This window comes from Carassius carassius, chromosome 50 (genome assembly GCF_963082965.1).
Source record: "Carassius carassius chromosome 50, fCarCar2.1, whole genome shotgun sequence".
Lineage (NCBI taxonomy): Eukaryota > Metazoa > Chordata > Actinopteri > Cypriniformes > Cyprinidae > Carassius > Carassius carassius.
The window spans coordinates 13,223,277-13,245,512 of record NC_081804.1 but is presented as its reverse complement, the minus strand read 5'-3'; the positions used below and the strand labels follow the sequence as shown (position 1 = coordinate 13,245,512).

Below are 22,236 nucleotides of genomic sequence, written 5' to 3'. Positions count from 1 at the left end.
TTATTATGTGGTAAAATTCACCTACCGATTCTCCAGGAAGTGGTTTGAGTTGTCCTTCCAGTGTGGCCATTTTGGCATCTTGTAGTTCACTCTTAAGAGTTTGAACAGCGCTGAGAGCAGAGTCGATCTCCAAAGGACCGCATGCCTCATGAGCCTATGATACAACACACACACAAAAAAACATTTCAGTGAACTTTTGTGAAAAAGCTCCATTGTCCATGAACCTCAGACAGGGAAGCACCATCTTTAATTTTTGACAGGAATCAATACAAATCTGTGATGGACTGAATTATACAGTGCCTTTAGTGGATTTTACTGTTGTTTAAGAACATACCAATTGTTCAGCTAATAAATGTCTTTCTGGAAAAATTCCAGTAGATAAAAACTTAATAAAACAGTTTTGAAAGTGAGTTGAGAAATGTTGGGGACCATGACCTAGGACCTTTATACAATGTGCGCAATTGTAAAGTCTGCAAATTAAATAGAAGAAAATTACAAACAATAGCCTATGAAAAATAATAGCCTTCTATACAAAAAAAGTACTGTAAATTACTGAGTAAATACTAACACTGCATCACCTTCACAGTATGGATTAATTAAATATGCACTGATTCTTTTTAAAGTTACTTTAGTTATTCAGTCAGGAGCAGTGAATGATTGTTCTTTTGTTGTTTGATTGACATTAAATGACACAGAGAGCGTTATATTTATTAGGCTGCTGTCACTTTAAGACCGACTGCACAGATATAAAAGCATTCAGTTACTTTTCCAACTGTTTATTTTCACTTAAGATAAAACTGGCTGCATTTAGCTGAAAAAGGTGGTCAATATGACATATTTTTGTGTGCATTTGACCATTTAAGCTCACACCGAAGCCCAAAGTAGCCTACTTTGTGTATAGGGAGGACTGGCACTATCCCAAATGCACAGATCTCAATTTTGACTGTGAAAATTCACCTAACAACTGTAAAAATGACCACATCTTAAATAATGAAAAAAAACTTTGATTCTGTATGAACTATCTTTTTAAAACATGAGTAATTGTAAGATGAGTCTCTACACCTGATGCAGTGCATTCTAGTAAGGTTATTACAATATGCTTCATTGTTTAAAGGTGTTTTGAAAGTACTAAAAGGCAGTGAACTGTGGGCACCTTCTGTGCAGCTGTGCGCAGCTCTGCCAGGCAGGTGGCCAGGTTCTTGGCACACTGACCAAGTTGCATCGCAGCTGCCTGGTCAGTTACTGTCGGAACGGCCGCTTTAGAAGACGTCACCATTTTACTTCCCGGCTGTTTGGAGACAAATAAAACACAAACAATGACAAAAACAATGTGAGGATCTTCTATTGACAAATCAGAAGCTGCTTAACCAACACTGAATGTGCGTTTTACCTGCAGGAAACTCTGGCTGGCGATGATAAGGGCGAGTTGGGCACCAAGATCTTCTGGGTGGGCCTGACTGCCCCTCATTCCCTGCACTAGTTGTGGGATATGGTCGGCCACGGCCTGGAGAGCATCCACAAATCCACAGTCAGAATGGTTTCATTTAAATGTGCATCCTCTTATGAATGAGTGCACAGAATTTTTCAGAATTACCCACAATACCTTGCAGCTGAGCACGAGCTGCTGATGTGACATGGTGTTCTTATTGGATGCAGCTGCGTTCTGGGCGGCGGCAATGGTTTGCGTAGCTGCGGCTGCGGCCTGCTTAGCTGCATTCTGTTTCAGACAAATAACAGTAATGAATTACAGCTTCAATAATAACACAGCAAATAACGAATGTGGATGTTGTGGCGGACTATTACATCTGGAAGGGCTGCACAATTTTGAGAAATAAAATTGTGATTTTTCAAAAAAATAGCTGTGCTTGTTTTGCAGGACAACACAATTTGGCAAAAAATTAAATACAAAGAACTACCTTCTAACTATTACTACTACTACTACTAGAACATAAATAATTGTATCATTTTTTATTTATGTCTTATTTAAAACTACTAATTATTACTTTTCTTATATTACTCTGAAAACTAAAAAACAGGAAATAGTAAAACAGCAGCAGCAACAACAACACTACTACTACTATTATTACATAAAAAAATCCTACTATAATATTACATTGTAAAAAAGAAGTATAAAATTGTATACTATTGTTTAGTTAGAAGGAATAATAATAGTAATATTATGTTTCCTTATTATTTTATTATTAAAATAAAAATAGGAAATAGTACAATAACAACAACAATCATTAACAAATATATTATTAGTACTACTATATAATCAAAAAAAATAAAATAAGAAATATTACTAATGCAATATTTTAGCTTAAAAAAATTTAAGATTTATAATATTTTATTTATTTAGTGGGAATAATAATAACAATTATTATTATTTTAATACTCTACTAATGCTATTATTAAAATAAGAAAATAAATATTATATTACAATAATATTTTAATTTAAAATAAAAAACTTCTATTTAAGGAAAATATAATAATAATAACAATAATAATTTTATATTACAAAACAACTGTAAAATTCCAACAATCTTAATTTTCTATATAAGCCCTTTTTCAATGTATGCACATATTTATTTTTATTCATATAATTAAATTGCAGTCTTGCGATCTTACATTTGCGACTTGATAATCACGGTAAGCAATATCAGTTTTATTTCAATTAATGCTGCATCCCTAACATCTGGCCTCACACTGCACAGTGTTAGACTTTGTGATAACCATACAAATACCCGACTGGTCTGACTGAATTTCATTACGGGTTCAGCAAGGATTGTAGAGCATTTATGATGTTTCTGGCCATGTCCATCACGAAAGTATTTAGCAAAATCCAGTGGCAACATGCTACACTTTAGAAGTAAGTGCAGAGTAAGGCAAGCAAAAAAAAAAAAAAGATTCATTGTATCATGAAAGAACATGCCATGTGTGAGGAAGGGTGATAGATGGAAGAGACCTAAAGAACAAAGCCATCTTTATTGATGTGAAAAGACCAAACAGAACCAGAACACTGGATTCCACTGGTCAAAACTGTTGGCCAATGGAAAAATACCCGCTATGGAAACTAGGCCGCTACCACATACATGTGGATAAAAAGCCACCTCTTCCATGCTAATATGTGTTTTGTCCAGACAAAAAAGTGGGGATGGATGTAGTTGAGCTTAAAAAAAAATAAGGAAAAAAATAGCCTAAATGACCCTAACTGAAAAAGTAAAGTACATGAGGTTAAGTAAATGACGACAGAAGCTTAATTATGGGGAAGGGCTCATAATCCATTTTTTACATTTTATCAGCATCCTCCACAACACTATAATTTACTATGTTGAAACGGTGTGTTGCAAGGCAGGATCAAACACAGAGCGGACGCTGAACAGGATGTGGCATAATAATGCACATCCTCACCTCCAGTCGGTGAATGAGTTTCTTTTTGATGGCGTTCTGAGCGGCTGCGTTGGTGGCGACCCGTAACCCTTCAGCAGCCTCTCGTAACCTCTGCTGCTGGTCTTCGTTTTCTGGGTATGCAGCAGCACCCTGCACAAATACCATACAGGTACAATTACTGGGTTAATTTCATGTACTTCACCCATTTTTTTAAATTGGTGTTAATAGCAGTCTACATTACTGTAAATGTGCTGTTATAATGCAACATTAGCTTGTGTTGGGTCATTTTTCTGATGGGCAATATTCAGAAGGAAAGCAATCTGCTCATTAATTGGTCCATTACATGCTGTATACTGCCTAAAATGTTTTATGCAATATATGAGGTATACATGGAAGCCAATTACTACCTCAGTTAAAAAAAGGTTTAAATAAAAATGAGGTTTAAAAAAAAATATTTTTTTGTGATGTACAAAGTCAGAATTACACTAAAATTGCTTTATTTTTTCAGATATATATAGCCACAGTAATAAGAAATAAAGTCACAATTATGAGTAATATTCCCAATATGTCTAATTTACAAGAAACAATCACTATTGTGAGATGTTAGGTAACAATTATGTGAAATTAAAAAAATAAATAAATAAAGCTGTAGCTATAAAAAGTAGTCTCAATTTTAGATATAGCCAATTATGGGATATAAAACCACACCTGAGAAATACAAAGTCATAAGGGTGAAGGGAAATTTGTCAGCGGCATCAGAACTCTCTGTTACACCATCCGCACACTTACAGCACATTACAAAACAATCAATGCAAAGAGGAATTAGGGGCCGTCTGCTCCATCTCTGTTACCAAGGAAACCGTCTGTGGAACATTCCTCATCTTTACATTTCATAATGACAGTGATGTTGTGATTAATGTATCATAAATCAAATGTACCTAACAAACCATAAGCTTGCACTTCAGATGGCTGCATAGTAATTACATCCTCGCAATTTATACTTCTATATGTTGCCGATTGGTACTGAAAATCTGTGGTCCATCTTATCATAAGTCAAATCTAACTCATGGCTCAGGGCTCTTTCAGGTATCAGAAATAAAGCAGCGATGAGGAGACAAAAGCACATTTTACAGTGTGGCTGCTGATTCTGAGTCCTTGATTAAAAAAGGAGAGAGAAAAAAAGGAATGTATCAAAATACCTGTAATGACCAACATCTAGCCACAGCATTCTTTTTTTTAACCTCATAAAAAGATCTGCGGCAGTACCATGGTACACTAATGGTATCAGGTTAAATGACTCCTAACTGTAATGTAGAAACTTTCATTTTCTGTGAAGTTGCTTTGCATTGATGTGTATTGTGAAAAGTACTATACAAATAAACGTGAATTGAATTTACTTGAAGGATGAACATGCATCATGATGTTACCTTGACATGACAAGGTATTTTTTAAAAGAGCAACATGGTATTGCCATGGTATATGTCCAAAAGCATGGTGCCATGATACACGTTCAATAAAAAAAAACTAAAAAACCCTGAAACGAAACAAAGCACACACACACATACAAAGTTGAAACAAAACTAAAATCCAAAAACCAAACCAAAACTAAAACTACAAACAAAAACCACAAAACAAAACAAAAATTTAAAACAAAACAACAAAAAGAACAAAGAACTCAAAACCAACAAAGAACAAAGGACTCAAAAACAAAAAGAACAAAGAACTCAAAAACAAAAAGAACTCAAAAACACAACTAAAAGCGTAAATAAAAAAATAAACAAACACTCAAATTAAACAACACAAAAAAACAAAAATATTATTCACAAAATAAAAAAGGATAATTTGGTAGAAATATCATGGTACCTGTTAAACAAGCAAGTCTAAAAATAATTTAATTATCAATATATATATTTCTATACTGTAAATGAAGAGGTTGTACAGTATCTTGCTTTACTTCTCATACCTTCGCAGCTTCCACCATTCTGGCAGTGGCATCAGCCAGCAGCTTGGCAGCTGCAAGTAGTTTCTTGGAATTATCCACATCAATTTCAGCCTCGGCGTCGGAACGCATCGCATTCACCAAGTCCGAGGTGGCCTGGGCCAGAACCCGCGCCTGTCTTACCATTTCACCTGCAAATGTGAACATTCATGTTATTTAAATGCCACAATATCATCATGCTGTGTGGGCAGATTTTATTTTTTCTTTTGAAACATCTACTGGCACATTCTTGGCTCCTTCCACGGTATATTGACTGTCTTTGACTTTCTCCAGACTGAAAAAAAGAAGCCATTCCACGTTTCTTTTATGTGCGTGCAGCGTAAATCTGGCTCTGCTGAAGCTGTTCTTTTTGAGAATCAATCTTTCTGCATTCTCTCTGTATATCGCTTCAGGAATAGAAGTGCTTAAATGGTTATGCACACATGTGACCTGAAGTACATCACTGATCAAGGGCCCTTTCAAAAGCATGCCTACTCGTTTTCCATAAATGGACTCTGTATTTCCCAAACACCTACATAGAACCAGAAATACAAGCGTTGACAACATTATCAGGGGAGAGAGGTGTGGTTAAAGGGTGTTTCACCTCTCAATACGTAGGATGGATTCAGAAAATAATGATAGTAAGCTTGTTAAATCAGCATTAAACGGCATTCACCCATTTTACCTTCTCTATTTCTGAGTTAAATAATAAAAAAAAGGTAGAACTTGATTTGATTCACTCTGAGATGAAAAGTCTTTTCATAACAGAATGGAGACAGAGCTGAATGCAAATTTGCGGATGAATGTGGACAATGAACTTACTTCTGAAATACCGCCATGTTTGAGGATGGTCTTTGACTGTGATGTGGAGATTGAAGGTCAAGTTCATCTTTGGAAACATCTCGATTGTTTTAAATGGTAAATTCTTTTATAAATGCATCATACTTGCTGTTATTGCCATTATTTGCAATAAATTAGTGTATTACATTAACTGCAACAGTAGCCTAAAACAATGCTTAAATAGCTGTTTAGCTGATGTTGCTGACATTCACATTTCTGAACTTCTTTAATTTTGGATCTACAGATAAATGTCACCATTTGGTGTGCTTAAAAAAACAGCCAACAAATGATATTTACAGGCAAAGTAGATTACTTACAAAATAAAAATGGTAATTATCCAAATATATTGTAAGCATGACAAATGTTTAGCTTAAAAGTTCAAAATTATGGAAATAAATTTGCTAAAATTTTTACTGCAAAAAACTTTTCAGAAATAAAATAGCATAAACAACAATAGTAATAATAATGATAATTATCTTTATATATATTACTATATATATATTACTATATATATTTTTTATTGTATTAATAATAATATAAAGATATCATACTTTATATAATGTTAGAATAATATTTTTTTTAAATTTATTTATTATTATTCTTTTTTAAATCCAGTCTGAAAAACACTAAGGATTTAATAGCTCTTAAGACTCCAATTATTATAATTGGATCGAAAACATACTAAAATATTATATTTTACAAATGTATTTTTAATTTTACAAAGCTTTTGAGTGCATATATATATATATAAAACTAAAAACAATTTATTGTTTATATATATATATATATATATATATTACTCAAAATAATTTATTGTATTTATTGTAATTTAAATTATTTAGTTATTCAAAGAGCATACATTTTAATTTAATTTGGTTTTGCAAATCGGCTAAAGAAAAAATATATTGTTATCGTTCATAAAGCAATATCTACCAATTGCCATATAAACTATATAAACTTCAGAGACAGAGAAACACTACATGAAAGGGTACAAAAAGCTATTTTTTCTCCATCTGAATAACATGTAAATTTCTTCTGAATCGTGCACAATGCAAACCATAAAGTGTAATAATTTCTTGTTGACTTTTATGCTAAACAAATCTTTGATGATGATAATTTATTGGCCCATGCCATTAATCATGTTCCATGTTTAACTTGAACAGTTGCAGTTATCTCCACTGGCATCTTTTGCCATGTGTTTTCCTTTAAGAAGTTTAAAGACAGGGCGTGCGTGATTGAGAGCAGATTGCTCTGTAGTGGTTTTATATGACATGTTTTCAACAACCTCGCGGACACAGAATCTTTTGAGGATTCTTAAGACTTAGCCGTAGCATAACAAACATCTTTAGTTTTGAAAACAGCCCAGAAACACAGCACGGACCGCAGACAAAATAACTTTTAAAAGGACCCCACTGAGTCAAAATAAACTGGGGGTCTAATCCTATTGTGTCACAGCACAGATGCTTTGTTTAGACGATGTGCCTGAAAGATTTTAAAGCTTTCTTGTGTATTATTGTATGCTTTTTTGATTTTGAATTCCATTTATTAAATTCTCTGTAGCCCGCAATTGTTTTACATCCTGTGTTACGAGCCCATCTATCGCATTTAGCAGCGCTTTCTAAGACGAAAATCGTAATTTATATCGCTTTTTTTAGGTTAGGGGATTTGAACAATAACTTAATCCCAAGTAAAAACATTAGTGCACAATTCATCCTGCAATGTGCATTATAGCTCATGATGGCTTGTTGAGAAGAGTTGTGCTATTACTTAGTTTTCAACTATATGGTTTTTAGTGGAGAACACGGGCAAAGCTACATGAAATGACATTAGGACGCATCTATAGACCAGTTAGACTTGAAGGTGGGCACTTAACTTAAACTCCCCTAGCAATCACCCAGGACACTTTAACACCTTTATCTTTACATAACTCTTAACATTCCATTTCTGCAATAACTGGATGTAAAATTGAACAAAAGTTTTACGAATTATACATAGAATGCATTTTTTAATGAACATTGTGTGAAATAAATGTTAATTTTACTACTTTTCATTTTAGTATGTTATTAAACAATTATTTACTATCATTAAATTATGTCATACCATACACTACCATTCAAATGTTTGGTGTTCGTAAGTTTTCATTTAAGGAATCATATTTAATAAATAAAAAATGATATAATATCTATATATAATAAAATATTTTTATGTGGCAAGAATGCATTAAGATGCATTGAATAAAAGATTTCTATAAATGTTCTTTTGAACTTTCTATTCATCTAACAATTCAGTTTTTAAATATATGTGTCTGTATATTTATTAATTAGTATTTTATTTTAATACATAGATAAACTAAATTAAAGTAAGAAATATTGCCCTAGCAACTAGCTAAAAAAAAAAAAAGAAAATATTTTTATTTCATAATATTTATTTATTTCAAATAGAATGTTGAAATTAAAGTAATATTTTCTTTAAATATAATAACCCTAAGCAGCACAACTGTTTTCAACACTGATAATATTAAAGAATGTTTGCTTGAGCAAAAAGTAGGCAAAAAAAACTATAAAATGCCATTCAAAGTCGTATCTAGAGACCAGTTACACTTTGGAGGTGTCTCTTAACTTAACTCCAACTAGCAAACACCACAAAACACCTTATCAAACACATTGCAAAAATTCTGCAACATTTTCGGAAACTATCGGTTGAGGACAGTCTCACCTGCATCCCCCATTGAGGTGAAAATGTTCTCCGTTACGGTCATGATGGTGTCAGTGGCCTGGTCGTAGCGTCCGATTGGCTCGCCGCAGCTGGCGTAGTGGCGCACGTGCTGCAGCAGGTCACTGAGAGCCTGGCTGACCGCGCCAGCCGCCATGTTCACCTGTCGGAGCGGCTCGCCCTCCTCGGAGGCGGCATGACACGCCTTCACACAGCCCTCCACCGACCGCTCCACCAGACGTCCCGCCTCCACCAGCTGCTCCTGACACACCGGGGAGGAGATGGTGGGGCTCACCACCTATGACAATCGCACGTACACCGAAATAGATGGAAGACATCAGGTTCAGAATCGCGACAGATTATTTTGGGCATCAAATGTAAGGGAGTGTGTGTTTTTTAGAGCAGAACTGAAATAGTCTCAGGGAATGACACATTGTAAACAAGTAAAGCTAAATTAAAGCACCCCTATTATGCCATTTCCAATATTGCCTTTCATGCAGTGTGTAATGTAGCAGTGTATGAATGTAAAAGATCTGCAAAGGTATAAAACCGAAAAGTGCACAAATAAAATTATTGTCTCCCAAAAGAAAAAAATCGACTCTGAACACCCTAAACGAGTCGTCAGGAATTCGAATCCCACTTCTGCGACGGCTACATGTCACAGGGTAACACATCATGTTCACATCACTTCCGAAAGATGAGGCTGTAGAGAATCAGTGGTTAAAATTAATTCTGTGTTTCCGACATGTGCTGTATGCGGTAGACCAACTACAATAGGCTGGGCCATCTGACCAATCAGAGCAGCATAAGCTCATGGAGAGGAGGGGTTTAGAGAAACTGAATCTCAGAACTGCTTTGAACAAACCATTTGTGAATCGTGGTAAAATTAGATGACATTAAATGCATATTTTAAGGAAAACTAAAGCATTTTTTTTAAACCTTGCATGCATTTAAAACTATTGTAGGCAGTTGTGGCCTAATGGTTAGACAGTCCAACTTGTAACTCAAAGGTCCCGGGTTCGAGTCTCGGTACCGGCTGGGACTGTAGGTGGGGGGAGTGAATGATCAGCGCTCTCTTCCACCTTCATTACCACGACTGAGGTGAGACCCTTGATCAAGGCACCAAACCCCCAACTGCTCCCGGGTGTGTGTTCAATACTCACAGCTGGGTGTGTGCACTTGGATAGGTTAAATACGTCACGTCATCAAAACAATATTAGGAACCTTAAAAGGATACTCCACCGTGTTTTCATATTAAACTATGTTTTTCCCTTACCTAAGACGAGTTGATACATACCTCTCTCGTCTCAGTGCGTGCACTCAATCGCTTTGGCGCGCGGTGACACTTTGAAAGCACTTAGCTTAGCCCATTCATTCAATATGGGCCAAGCAGAGAAGCTACCAAACACCTCCACGTTTTCCCTATTTAAATACAGTTATTACAGATATTACTGCGCCCAGACGAAGTGCTTACAAGCACTTGCCATGGTATTCCACCACACAATATAGTTATCCATTTTACACGCTTAGAAAAGCACATTGTTTTGTTTTGTGTTACCGTCCTAGGTCGAGTTACACTACGCGAGTAACTGTATTTAAATAGGGAAAACGTGGAGGTGTTTGGTAGCTTCTGTTCTTGGCCCATATTGAATGAATGGGCTAAGCTAAGTGCTTTCAAAGTGTCACCGCGCGCCAAAGCGATTGAGTGCACGCACTGAGACGAGAGAGGTATGTATCAACTCGTCTTAGGTAAGGGAAAAACATAGTTTAATATGAAAACACGGTGGAGTATCCCTTTAAAAATGGCATATTATGGACTCTTTAAGTAGTGGTTTTGCTGATACATCAGTCAGTATTGGACTTATTCTAAATTATTATTAACCAACAAAAATTTGGTATCTCACGTGCTGTTTTCTGATCTTTCAAAAACCCATTCAAATTCATGTTTCACAGATGTCTTACTTTTTAAATTCCATCCCAATGCTTCACTCAATCCAGTGTTGATTCACTCAACCTTGGTAAAAATTATGAAGCAAACGGTTTCTACTGTTTCTTAACTCAAGTACTGGATACTATCACTTCATTTCTTGTAGTACATTATAGATTTATACTTTTTTGCGGTTTAAATCCCATCTGCTTTAAAAAATAATATTAAATCAATAAGGCCTTACCAATAATCTTATTTACTTCCTTTAATTGTTCACAAATACATAATGATAATAAAATAGTGGTATATTTTATATAATAATAATAATAATAATAATATAAAAACATAATACTTTACGTAATGTTATTATTATATACAAATATTTTAATGTATTTTTATTTTTTCCAGTCTGAATAAATGCTAAATATTTAATATCCCTTAATGTTCAATATTATCTTTTGGTTCTAAATCATACTAAAATATTATATTGTACAAAATGTATTTCTATTTAATATTTGAATATAGTCAAGTTTTTTAGGTTATTTTGGATGAATTTTTTTGTCAAGTGCTCATTTTACTATATTAAGCAAAGCTATCATTAAATTATGTGATATACCATACACTACTATTCCAAAGTTTGGATATAAATATATATTTTATTTTTTATTCATTAAAGATGCATTAAATTGTTTAAAATGACAAAAATATATATATTTATAATGTGGCAAAAATAAATTCTGTTTACCCACAAACTCTGAAAAGTACCTTTGTACAGGCCACCAGCTGTGAGGTGGAGAGCGCGCACTTCGTGGCGGCGGTAATGACTCGGTTCTGCAGCGCCGTGTCCTCGGCCACCTGCGCCACGTTCTTGGCTTTCAGCACCAGCATGGCAGCAGCATTAGCCACGGCTTTAGCCAGGTTCATCATAATGTCCTGAAACACATTCGTCATTCAAGAAACACACTGTGAGGAAATCTGGCCCAGACTAATGAATGAAATAAACGCACGGATAGAGTTTAACAGAATAAAATAGAGGGCAATAAAAGGCTCTCAGAGGCTAACTGACTGTGACAGCATCAGCTGAACCACACTGAATCAAATTTTACGTGTCGAAAACGGGCACTAAAGTGTTTACAACAAGAGAAAACTGCTTTGCCAAGAAATAATGACACATGTGATTAACTGCGGGATTTGACACGAACCAATCAGTGAATGCAGGCAAAAAAGAGAGCACCCATTCATTTTTGATCCATTTTAACCATTCAAGACAGACCAACAATACACTTTGATTACATTTTCAAGTTGGTTTTCCCCTCATTCTTAAACTTCCAATAGATTAATATATATATTCCTGTTAGCACACGTATGTCTGCAAGATGTCTGTTAAAGATCGATACATCTGGAAAGCATCTGCTATGGACAAAATTTGTTCAACATCTTCCAGATCTCAGTTTTATATGCATTCATATCTAAACTTCTTAAAGACATTTTCTGCCAATGAGCAAACTCTAAAAAATACATCTTTGAGGTGTAAATACACACATCAAATAGACGTCTCTGAGATGTATGTGTGCTATCAGGGAACTATCTATTCTGTAATAAACTTAAAAATATTGTTTTTATACTTAAAAACCAATGAAATTAGGTCAATAGTTTTATACCAGGGGTGCCCAACCCTGCCGCTGGCGATCGACTGTCCTGCAAAGTTTGGCTCCAATTTTTTAATAATGTATCCTTGGTGAGCATAAGAGACTTGCAAAAACTAATTAAGTGACTTGATTAGAAAAAATGACATACAGTCATACAGGTTTGAAGTCATACAGGTTTGAATATACATATACATTTTTGCTTTGAATCAATGTTCTAAATTGGGAACATACTTTTGCATCCACTATTGTATTGTGCTCTATTTCAGAAAAAAGACACACCTGGAATCTCTCGTCAGTTTCTCCTTCTCCCATTTGTTTCAAAAGATCTCCACTGGCCTGGCCGATGCTGCCCGCCGCCGTCAACACCGTCTGTCTGGGCTGTGGGGTGATATTGGCACATAAGGAATGACCCTCGTACTGCCATCGTAACGTCTCAGAACTCAACACATGGCTAATCACATCCTGTCAATCAGCTCTGCACCCCACTACAATTACCCTTTGTAGCGCAAGCCAAACAAGTAAACAGATTGTGACTGCAGTCTGCAAACTAGGAAGGAAAAACACAGCTTAACAAGTTCATTATCAAATCCGGCTGTAAACAGGAGTGCGTTATTGGTGGATTAGATGTGAAGGGTGTCGAATGGTTCGGGTGTTTGCATTCATCACCTCTCCAGAAGCTGGTTCCACGGCTCTGAGCAGGTCAGAAACAGCCCCCGTGAGGGTCCGGGCTGCCCCCATTAGATTCTGCTCGCTGCCCACCTCGTCCTCCATCAGAGCCGCCAGGAGCTTCACCCCTTTGGACATCTCGGTCAGGTTGGAGGAGATGGTGGTGATGGCGCAGCCCACAGCGGTGTAATCCGTGTCTGTAGGGTCACCTGAAAGGATGGACAAGGAGTGAGAGATTTAAAGTTCACTTAAAAACAGAAACACACTGCCAGTAATTATTCACACATTCTGGAAATAAAGGTGGCGGGAATTATGTTTTTTGTTATATGTCTGTATTAAAAAGGCAGACTCTTCTGTACTGCTGAGGATAATTACATATCTATTAAAACTACCAAAACAAAAATAAGAAATGTCTTCAAAACTGAAATAGACAGTTTAAGTGGTAAAACTGCTAAAACTAAAAAAAATAAAATAAAGCTATATATATATATATATATATATATATACATACATACAGTACAGACCAAAAGTTTGGAAACATGACTATTTTTAATGTTTTTGAAAGAAGTTTCTTCTGTTCATCAAGCCTGCATTTATTTGATAAAACATATTTTTTTTTATTTGAAAAAAAAAAGTAATATTGTGATATATTATTACAATTTAAAATAATTGTTTTTAAATTTATTATACTTTAAATTATCATTTATTTCTGTGATGCAAAGCTGAATTTTTAGGATCATCATCACATGATCCTTTAGAAATCATTCTAATATGATGATTCATTATCAAAGTTGGAAACAGTTCTGCTGCTTAATATTTTTTCAGAACATGTGATACTTTTTTAGGATAATTTGACGAATAAAAAGTAAAAAAAAGAAGAAGCTATGTTTTTAAAATAGAAATATTTTGTAATAAAATAAAATTATATACTACTGGTCAGTAATTTGGGTTCAGTAATTTTTTTTCTTTCTTTTTTTTTTAAATAAAATCAATACTTTTATTCAGCAAGGATGTGTTAAATTGATAAAAACTGATAGTAAAGAAAATATATTATTAGAATTTTTTTTATTATTTTTAATAAATGCAGTTCTTTTTCACCTTTTTTCATCAAATATATTAGACAGCAGAACTGTTTCCAACACTCATAATAAATCAGAATATTAGAATGATTTCTAAATGATCATGTGATAGACTGGATGTTACATGTGACACTGAAGGCTGGAGTAATGATACTGAAAGACAAAAATTACTGAAACTTAACTTTAAATTACTAAATCTTAAATAAAAAGTCAGAATATGACAATTAAATTCAATTATATCACAATTTCACACTTTCTGTATAACTTGACAAGTGCTGTAATTGATAATAATAAAAAAAAAAAATATATATATATATATAAAAAAACAAAGGCATATAGAAATAAAAAATAAATATAAAAGACAAAATTACGTAAAAAAAATTACTAAAACTTAAAACTAAATTTAGTTTTCAATTCATATATAAATGAATTCAACATTTAAATTAAAACTATAATAGTATATAAATAATACTAAAATAACACTACAAAACTATGGCTATTCAATGACACAGTTATATTCTCAGTAACCTAACTAACTTTTTTTTTTATTTTACTTTCATGGCTTTAACACACACCACTCAGATCTGCGACATGTGCCATAACGTGATCATTATTAGGGATCTAATTTAAAAGAGATCCACATGATGCCAAACATAAATGCATTCCATCTCTAGTGCACACATCCACACTTCACATCATACCCTAACAAGCTCTTCAGGGCACGAGAACAGGTGTAAAGCTCAGGCTGCAAAAAAAACTGAAAAAAAAAAACGGTAAAGTTAGAGCTGGGCTGCTGGTTAACAGGCAAATCTCTGCACTATCAAACAGATGGCATGAGGAGATTAAATCCAGCAAAAACCTGGTCTGGTCCGCATGGAAGCTCTCCAGAATGCGGGAAGGAATACACAAATCCTGCCAAAGCAGTTCAGCTTCAGGACAACAAACTTCAACTTCATTAATAGAAATATTTATTAGTGCAATTGGAGAGTGACTTATTATTTAGCAGTGAAAAGAAACATTTTTCCATCATCGACTGCTTGTATAAATCAATAAAATAGGTATTGCAAAACTGTATGTGTCAATTTCTCCATTGTGTTATACACTAGTGATATTGGACAAATCATTTTTATTCAATTAGGGCCAGAAAATAATGTCCAACAACATATCACAGCAGAATTACCGTATGTAATTTTTAGGAAAATTATGATTATTTGCAACATAAATTTCATTTCTGGCAAATCGTTTGTCTTGTAAGGTTTAATGTCATATGCTATTCTTCCTAAATACACACTAAAATAATAACTGCAGTTTTTTTCCAAATCTACTTATTGATTCAGATTCTTTCAATTTCCAGTTTCAATTCCAATGCGTTTAATTCAAACATTTATTTAGATATTTACATTTTTGCATTTAGTAGACACTTTTATCCGAAGTGACTTACAGTGCATTCAAGCTATACATTTTTTTTATTAATAAAAACTGGACTTGATTAAGAGCTGTTTGTGTGCAAAACAAAGGTGCATGTTTCTGGATAAATTTAGATTTTTTTTAATTAATTTTTTTTATGGTGGTTGTGGTTCTCTCACGATTCTGAAGAAAAAAAAAAGCATTAACCAACTAAACAACATCACATATAATTTATAAATGGATGACTCACTTGAGACTTACTTGTTTCATTACAGGATAAATCAGCATTTTTGAATGAATCTCTAGAATGAATGATTCAAAGACAAATGCATTTTTACCAGCCCCGTTGCGCCACCTACTGGTGTAACAACTTAATCGATAAATCTTTATTTGAAAAGTCAAATTACTTCCAAAAGGTGATTTACTCTATTTTGATTATTACTGTGCACATCAGCATTTATATCCAAACTATAAACTTTCATCCCCGTACTTCTGTGATTGTTTGAATACATCTACAGGAAAGCTGCTCTCTTCAAGTCAGCGGCTGTGTGAACGCAGATTTGAATGTTTAAATCACACAGGGACGAACAGAGTATAATCGCACAGTAGTGATCACACATGTCAAAGGTTTAACAGCTGAATCGTTGTCATTTAGGAATAAGATCACGTTGTTGTTTGAATTTTGTTCGCAATTTTTAATGATTTGTAAGTTAAAGTGCTTCGTCATGTTGATGTTGACCTCACTCTTATCACTAATGTTATATTTAGCTTTTACAGCTTCTGATCGCAAGTGTAGCCAAACATTGGAGCACTTAGATTAGCGAGGAAGGTTTTAACTTTCCAACAAGTATCCAATTCCTGACCTAAAGTATCCGATTCTGGAATTGGAATCGATTTTCAGTACCCAACCTTACTTGGATGTTGGGTCTGATATCTAATGCAATGACGCAACAACTGAGGACAGTCTAATTTTTATCTAAAAATAGTTAGAAATTATTTCACACAATAAATATTGACATGTTTTACATTTTTTATAATATATCATTTTTTTTGGATATGGTTAATTTGGATAATTTCTGATTTGGTTACTTACCGGCAGTGAGGTTGACCACCGATGCGGTTCCAGCCGTGATGGCGTCCACCTGTGAGTGAATCTCGTGTTTGGATTCGTCCACCTTGTTTTGAACCCACATTCTGGATGCCTTTTTGGAGAAAAGAGATGAGAGTGAATACTAGCGTATTCATGTCAGTTTTCTCTGCTTTTTAAACCAAGGTTATCTAAGAGCAGGTTGATGATCAATGACAATGTCAGGCACTTAGAGTCAATTAATGAACAATAATTGAACGCCAATGTCATAATGCATTAATGTAATGTCACAATAACAAAAACCTTATATTTCTTACCATGTCTTGTCCCAGCGGTGGAAGATTGTCTACCTCTCCCAGGTCAGCTTGTGCCTGCTGGACAGCCTGCATACTGGTGTTGATAGTTCCCATCAGTGCTTGCTGGGCCAGACTCTGTTGGCAAAGGAAGTAGTCATTAAGAAGACGATATGGAGAAGTTTTGATAAATGTTATTTAACCACCATTTTTAATAATTCACCTAGTCGCCCTTTAACATAAAACCAGAAAGCAATAAACACCCAATTATCAAATTTAACAGTCTAATTTACAATACGTCTGGCACAAATGAAGATTTAGTTAACAGATGGAGCCGTGAAAGCAGAACCTTATATGATGCGATCGTGATGAAAACATCAGTGCAGTTACACATTCTCACCAGAGGGGGCATGTGTCCTCTGTGCATCTGTCCCATGGTGATCTGCTGTTGAGCTGAGGGCATGGTGCCCGTGTTGAACATGTCAGGCCCTCCTATTGACCCCGAGCGCATGATCCCAGGCAGTGCCACCGACCCGTGCTCGATTCGACCCACCCGATTAAACTGCTGCTGGAGGATGGTGGACCTATGAAGAAGTAATGGCTCATTATCGAACGCTGTGCAGGCTGCATTCTCCCTTATATCTGAATTATGGTTGCTGTTGTTGTTACGGTAATTACTGACAGCCATTAAAATCATTTAAGTGACTCTTCCCTATTCACACCAGGAAAACAGACGCTTCAGGCACTATTGCTTAATTACCGCTCATTGTGAGAGGCCTCAATTTTTGGATTATAGTGCTAGAAGTAGCACGAGCAAGTTGGCACAAGGAAAGATGCAGGCACCGATGCCTGACGTCTCCCCTCTCTTCTTCACAGAGAACTGGGATGCCGTCGCCCATAACAACCACTTTTCAGGCAGAGCTCGAGAGGACCTGACCCATCTGTATATGCCATTCTGACAGAACCAGAGCCCAGACTGGATAAAAGTGCAGTTGGAATTAGGTACAGGACCATATACTGAATATTCACAATATATTCATGAGAATTTTGTTAGCGCTGTACAACTGGACAAACCAGCCTGGTCTGACCATTTGCCAATGGTCTCCAGTGAAAATGCTTCCCTTTTACATTTCTTTAATTTAATATAAAAAAAGAAGAAAAAAAAACAGTGGAACGTTGGAAAACCTTTAAATATCAACCCTGTTACCATATTTTTGTGTAGTAAGAATCTGCTTAATTAAAAGGTGGATATCTATAGCAATATCAAAACTTGTCGTTTCACAACCTTAACCACAAAGCTTGTAATTTCAAATTAAAATGTAAAACAGTCAACCCTGTTAGCGTGTTTTTTTTATAGTAAACTTCAGATCATTTAAAAGTGGATATTTGTAACAATTTCAGCATTAAATTCACTTGTAGTTCGATTTTGACTTTGAGCACAAGCCTTGTAATGTAAAAAATTACAAAAAAATCAACACTGTTGAAATTATTTTCTACAATAAATAATTGATTATTCACAGACATATTTCACAGCAGAAATACTAGCATTCTCTTTCTAGACCCGGAGTAAAAGGCTTGTAAAGTCAAATTAAACTATAAAACTCTCAAGCTTGTTACTGCTTACCTTTGTACCTTTCAGAATCCATTATTATATCCTAAATGTAATTGATATGGCATAATGAAATTTATTAACCCTTATTTGTTTGGAAGAATGTTTTAAAATTTACAGAAATGTACTTTAAAAATCAACTTAACAAACTGTAAAAGACAGCCGTTACTCAAATACATACAAACCTAAACAGATTTATGAGCGGCTGAGAAATAGATGTATGATGGGAAATATTCACACATTCACTATCTCTCGCTTTCAGGAACCTGATATATTAAATTACATTTTGCTGATGAGGTAGCACTTTTTATGGAAATAATAACCTCGCTCTCTTGCCCTCAGCACCATTCGCATCAAGGCTAAAAGAAGAGAAAAATGTGTCTCCATCTCCTTGTGATTAAAAAAGCCAGCGTGCAGCCAGAGCATCTCCTCCAACGTCATTAGACACGTCAGTTCCACTATCAGTTGAATACAAATGAAACAGTGATTCAACAAAAAATGTTTGAGGTGTGTAATAACAATGCAATTACAAGTGTGACGAGATGGTTGCTGCCTGAAACTGACACAGATTTATCCAGCATGGTGGATTCCTCATCACAGTCCAAACCAAACTGATCCTTACTAATATTTTGGTGTTCATTTAGTGAAACACATGCTTTAATCATTTTGCTACATTTGACATTATGTATCTTAAAATATCTACCCTGTTAGCTTTTGTTGTTGTTGTTTTTTAATGAAAAATCTACTAAATGGAAAAGTGGAGATCTGTAGACATATTAGAATTAAGTTATTCTTTTAAGACTCATGTCGTAGTTTCACAATCTCGAGCATAAGGCTTGTAATGTCAAATTAAACAATAAAACAGTCAACCCTGTTACCAATATTTTGTATAGTAAGCAAGTAATTAATGAAAACTGGATATCTATGGAAATATAAGTATTAGGTTATCTTTCTATTGTCACAACCTTGAGTAGAAGGCTTGCAAAGTCAAATGAAACTGTAAAACAGTCAACACTGTTACCGTGATTTTGTATAGTAAGCAAATAATTACTGAAAACTGGATAGTTGAAGAAATATAAGCATTATATTCTCTTCCAAGTGTAATGAACCTGAGAAAAAGGCTTGCACAATCAAATGAAACTGAAACAGTCAACCCTGTTACCATGATTTTGTGCTTCAGATAAATGAAAAGTGGACATTCGAAGAAATATCAACACAACACAATTATAAGTGTGACAAGATGACTCCTGCCGGAAAACAAGGTATCATGGGACAAGAACAAGAGAGCTCCACTGACTTTTTAGGGGATACAGATTCTTCCAGCATGGTGGATTCCTCATCACCATCCAAACCAAACCGATCTTTACTCTGTTTCTATAAAACAAGGTGAGGAAAATGTTTAAGTAAATAAAAAGCACCATAAATAAGGAACATCCACAGGATGTATAATTTTGTGATAGTTCACCCAAAACCGAAAAACTCTGAATAATATTCTCTTGATGACATTTTGGGTGAACCGTCCCTTTAATTCACGTGTTGAAGAGCCAGTGACTTGCTTTCTTAAGGATGATGTCAATGTATCCAGCGATGAGTTGAGAGATCTGCTCCCCTTCTGTGGTCTGGACAGAGTAATAGCTCTCCTGGTACTCACCGAAATCCTGCACGAGGACACACACACAAATATAACATATGAGAAGCACAAATCTCAAGGCTTTCTACTTGTACATTGTGGATGTGCTTAATCTGTTCTCGCTGACAGGAAGTCAGCCAACTGTCCTTGGAGCAGAAGTGCTATACAGTACATAAGATGCTAAAAGTGGCTCTAAATGGTGGAGCAGAACTGCGCATCACACGGCAAGGTTAAAATACTCAAGTAGTGGAGGACTGGGGCATTTTATCAAGGAAAAAAACAACTATTATTATAGTATAGCCAAAACGTCATTGTTTTACAATGACGTTAGCAATTGGCAATACTGCTTAATATAAATGTATGAAAACCGACATTACGAATAGTCATGAAAAAAAAGAAAAGAAAACTAATATCAGAATAATAAACTAATACAGCAAATTCAAAGAGAGCAAACTTTAACAAGTCTTCAAAGTGATTAAGCTGAATACATGCTGGTTCATATAATCACAAATCCTTTACACTCATACTTGAAATATATATTTATCAATCAGTCATCAATGCTTAATGTACAATGATAATATACATAAAAACTAAATTTATATTTTACATTATATTATATATTAGTATAATAACATTATAACTAGGGATATGCCGGTATCAAATTTTCCTGTTGCGATTAATTGATGTATTATTTTATCGCGGTATACTGTATTATCACGGTATTGAAATTTAGTTTAAAAAAAGGTCATAACACAGTATAACAGGTTAAATTACTTTTTTTCTCATAACAAAAGTAACTGAACATTTAAAACTATAAAGAAATACATAAAAAATAAATAAAGTTAAACGTTTTACACATTAAAGTGCAAAAGAACTATAAAGACCAATAGGTATCACTTTACAATAAGACCTCATTAGTTAACCTTAGTTAATGCATTAACATTCAAGGCAAGGCAAGTTTATTTATATAGCACATTCCGTACACAATGGTAATTCAAAGTGCTTTACATAAAAGAAAGTAAAAAAAATCAAGAAGAAAAATAATCACAAAAATAAAACAAGCAATTTAAGAACTTTGAAAATGATTTAAAACTTGACCGTCTAAAAATAGAAAATGATTTTACATAAAATACAGTGCAATACATAAAATATAGTGTAATCATTTCAGACATCGCATAGTGGTCATTCAATAAATGCACAGCTAAACAATGAGCAATAGCTACATTTGCTATAGAAGTTATTAATCTTTGTTAAAAAATACAAATCTTAGTTCATGTTAGCTCATTAAATAACACAGTTGCAACTTTCAATTTTAACAATGTTTTATTAAATATTGGAATACCTAAGATTAATGAATGTTCAGAAGAATTTTTCATTGGCAGTTTATGTTAACTAATGAAGCCCTAATGTAAAGTGTGAATGAACAAAGGATTAAAACACTTTCAAACAATATCTAGAGCATGTTGTAGTCCAGATAAAAAATAAAAAAAAGTTTGAAAATAAATAGCCTATTAAGTCTAATTATTTAAGTATTTGGCTCTGTGATGAACACCATAGTGAATTCACCAATCTGAATGGCTATTTAAAATTTAAATATGGTTTAGAAAGTAGCAGCTGCCTATTTATGGGGTTTACAGGGTAAGGGCTGCATTTTAGCGCCATCTGCTGTCAGAGAGTAAATGTGCTTTCATTCAGTTTGTCTCTCACGTATCCCCCCATGTGCTTCTCATGCGTGCTTATTTACATCAGAGCACACGCGTCTTTCAAGCAGCATACAGCGATGTTGTGCATTGTGCGTTGATGGGAAAAGTATTCTCAAAATGCATTCCAAATTCAGAATAATTTGTAATGTATATTTATTCACGGTATTTAGAAGTGCACACAATAACAATATCATGTTTTTCAGATTAAAATATAATGGAAAAAATAATATATAAATATAAATATTATATATTTATAATTTTATGTA

At 34.4% G+C, this 22,236-nt stretch overlaps 1 protein-coding gene across 1 annotated transcript in view; it reads right to left on the bottom strand.

Annotated features, from left to right (window-relative positions):
• Positions 1 to 22,236, bottom strand: part of LOC132133015 (talin-2-like) — a 178,300-nt gene that overhangs the window by 36,409 nt on the left and 119,655 nt on the right. Inside the window, exons 11-25 of the mRNA XM_059545669.1 lie at positions 20,194 to 20,295; positions 19,935 to 20,011; positions 17,429 to 17,612; positions 17,053 to 17,166; positions 16,742 to 16,850; positions 13,163 to 13,371; positions 12,776 to 12,874; positions 11,613 to 11,780; positions 8,924 to 9,218; positions 5,354 to 5,520; positions 3,412 to 3,540; positions 1,604 to 1,717; positions 1,391 to 1,504; positions 1,154 to 1,288; positions 26 to 154 (exon numbers count right to left, since the gene is read on the bottom strand). Coding sequence (XP_059401652.1) covers positions 26 to 154; positions 1,154 to 1,288; positions 1,391 to 1,504; positions 1,604 to 1,717; positions 3,412 to 3,540; positions 5,354 to 5,520; positions 8,924 to 9,218; positions 11,613 to 11,780; positions 12,776 to 12,874; positions 13,163 to 13,371; positions 16,742 to 16,850; positions 17,053 to 17,166; positions 17,429 to 17,612; positions 19,935 to 20,011; positions 20,194 to 20,295 — 2,145 coding nt within the window. The remainder of the gene's footprint in view (positions 1 to 25; positions 155 to 1,153; positions 1,289 to 1,390; positions 1,505 to 1,603; positions 1,718 to 3,411; positions 3,541 to 5,353; positions 5,521 to 8,923; positions 9,219 to 11,612; positions 11,781 to 12,775; positions 12,875 to 13,162; positions 13,372 to 16,741; positions 16,851 to 17,052; positions 17,167 to 17,428; positions 17,613 to 19,934; positions 20,012 to 20,193; positions 20,296 to 22,236) is intronic.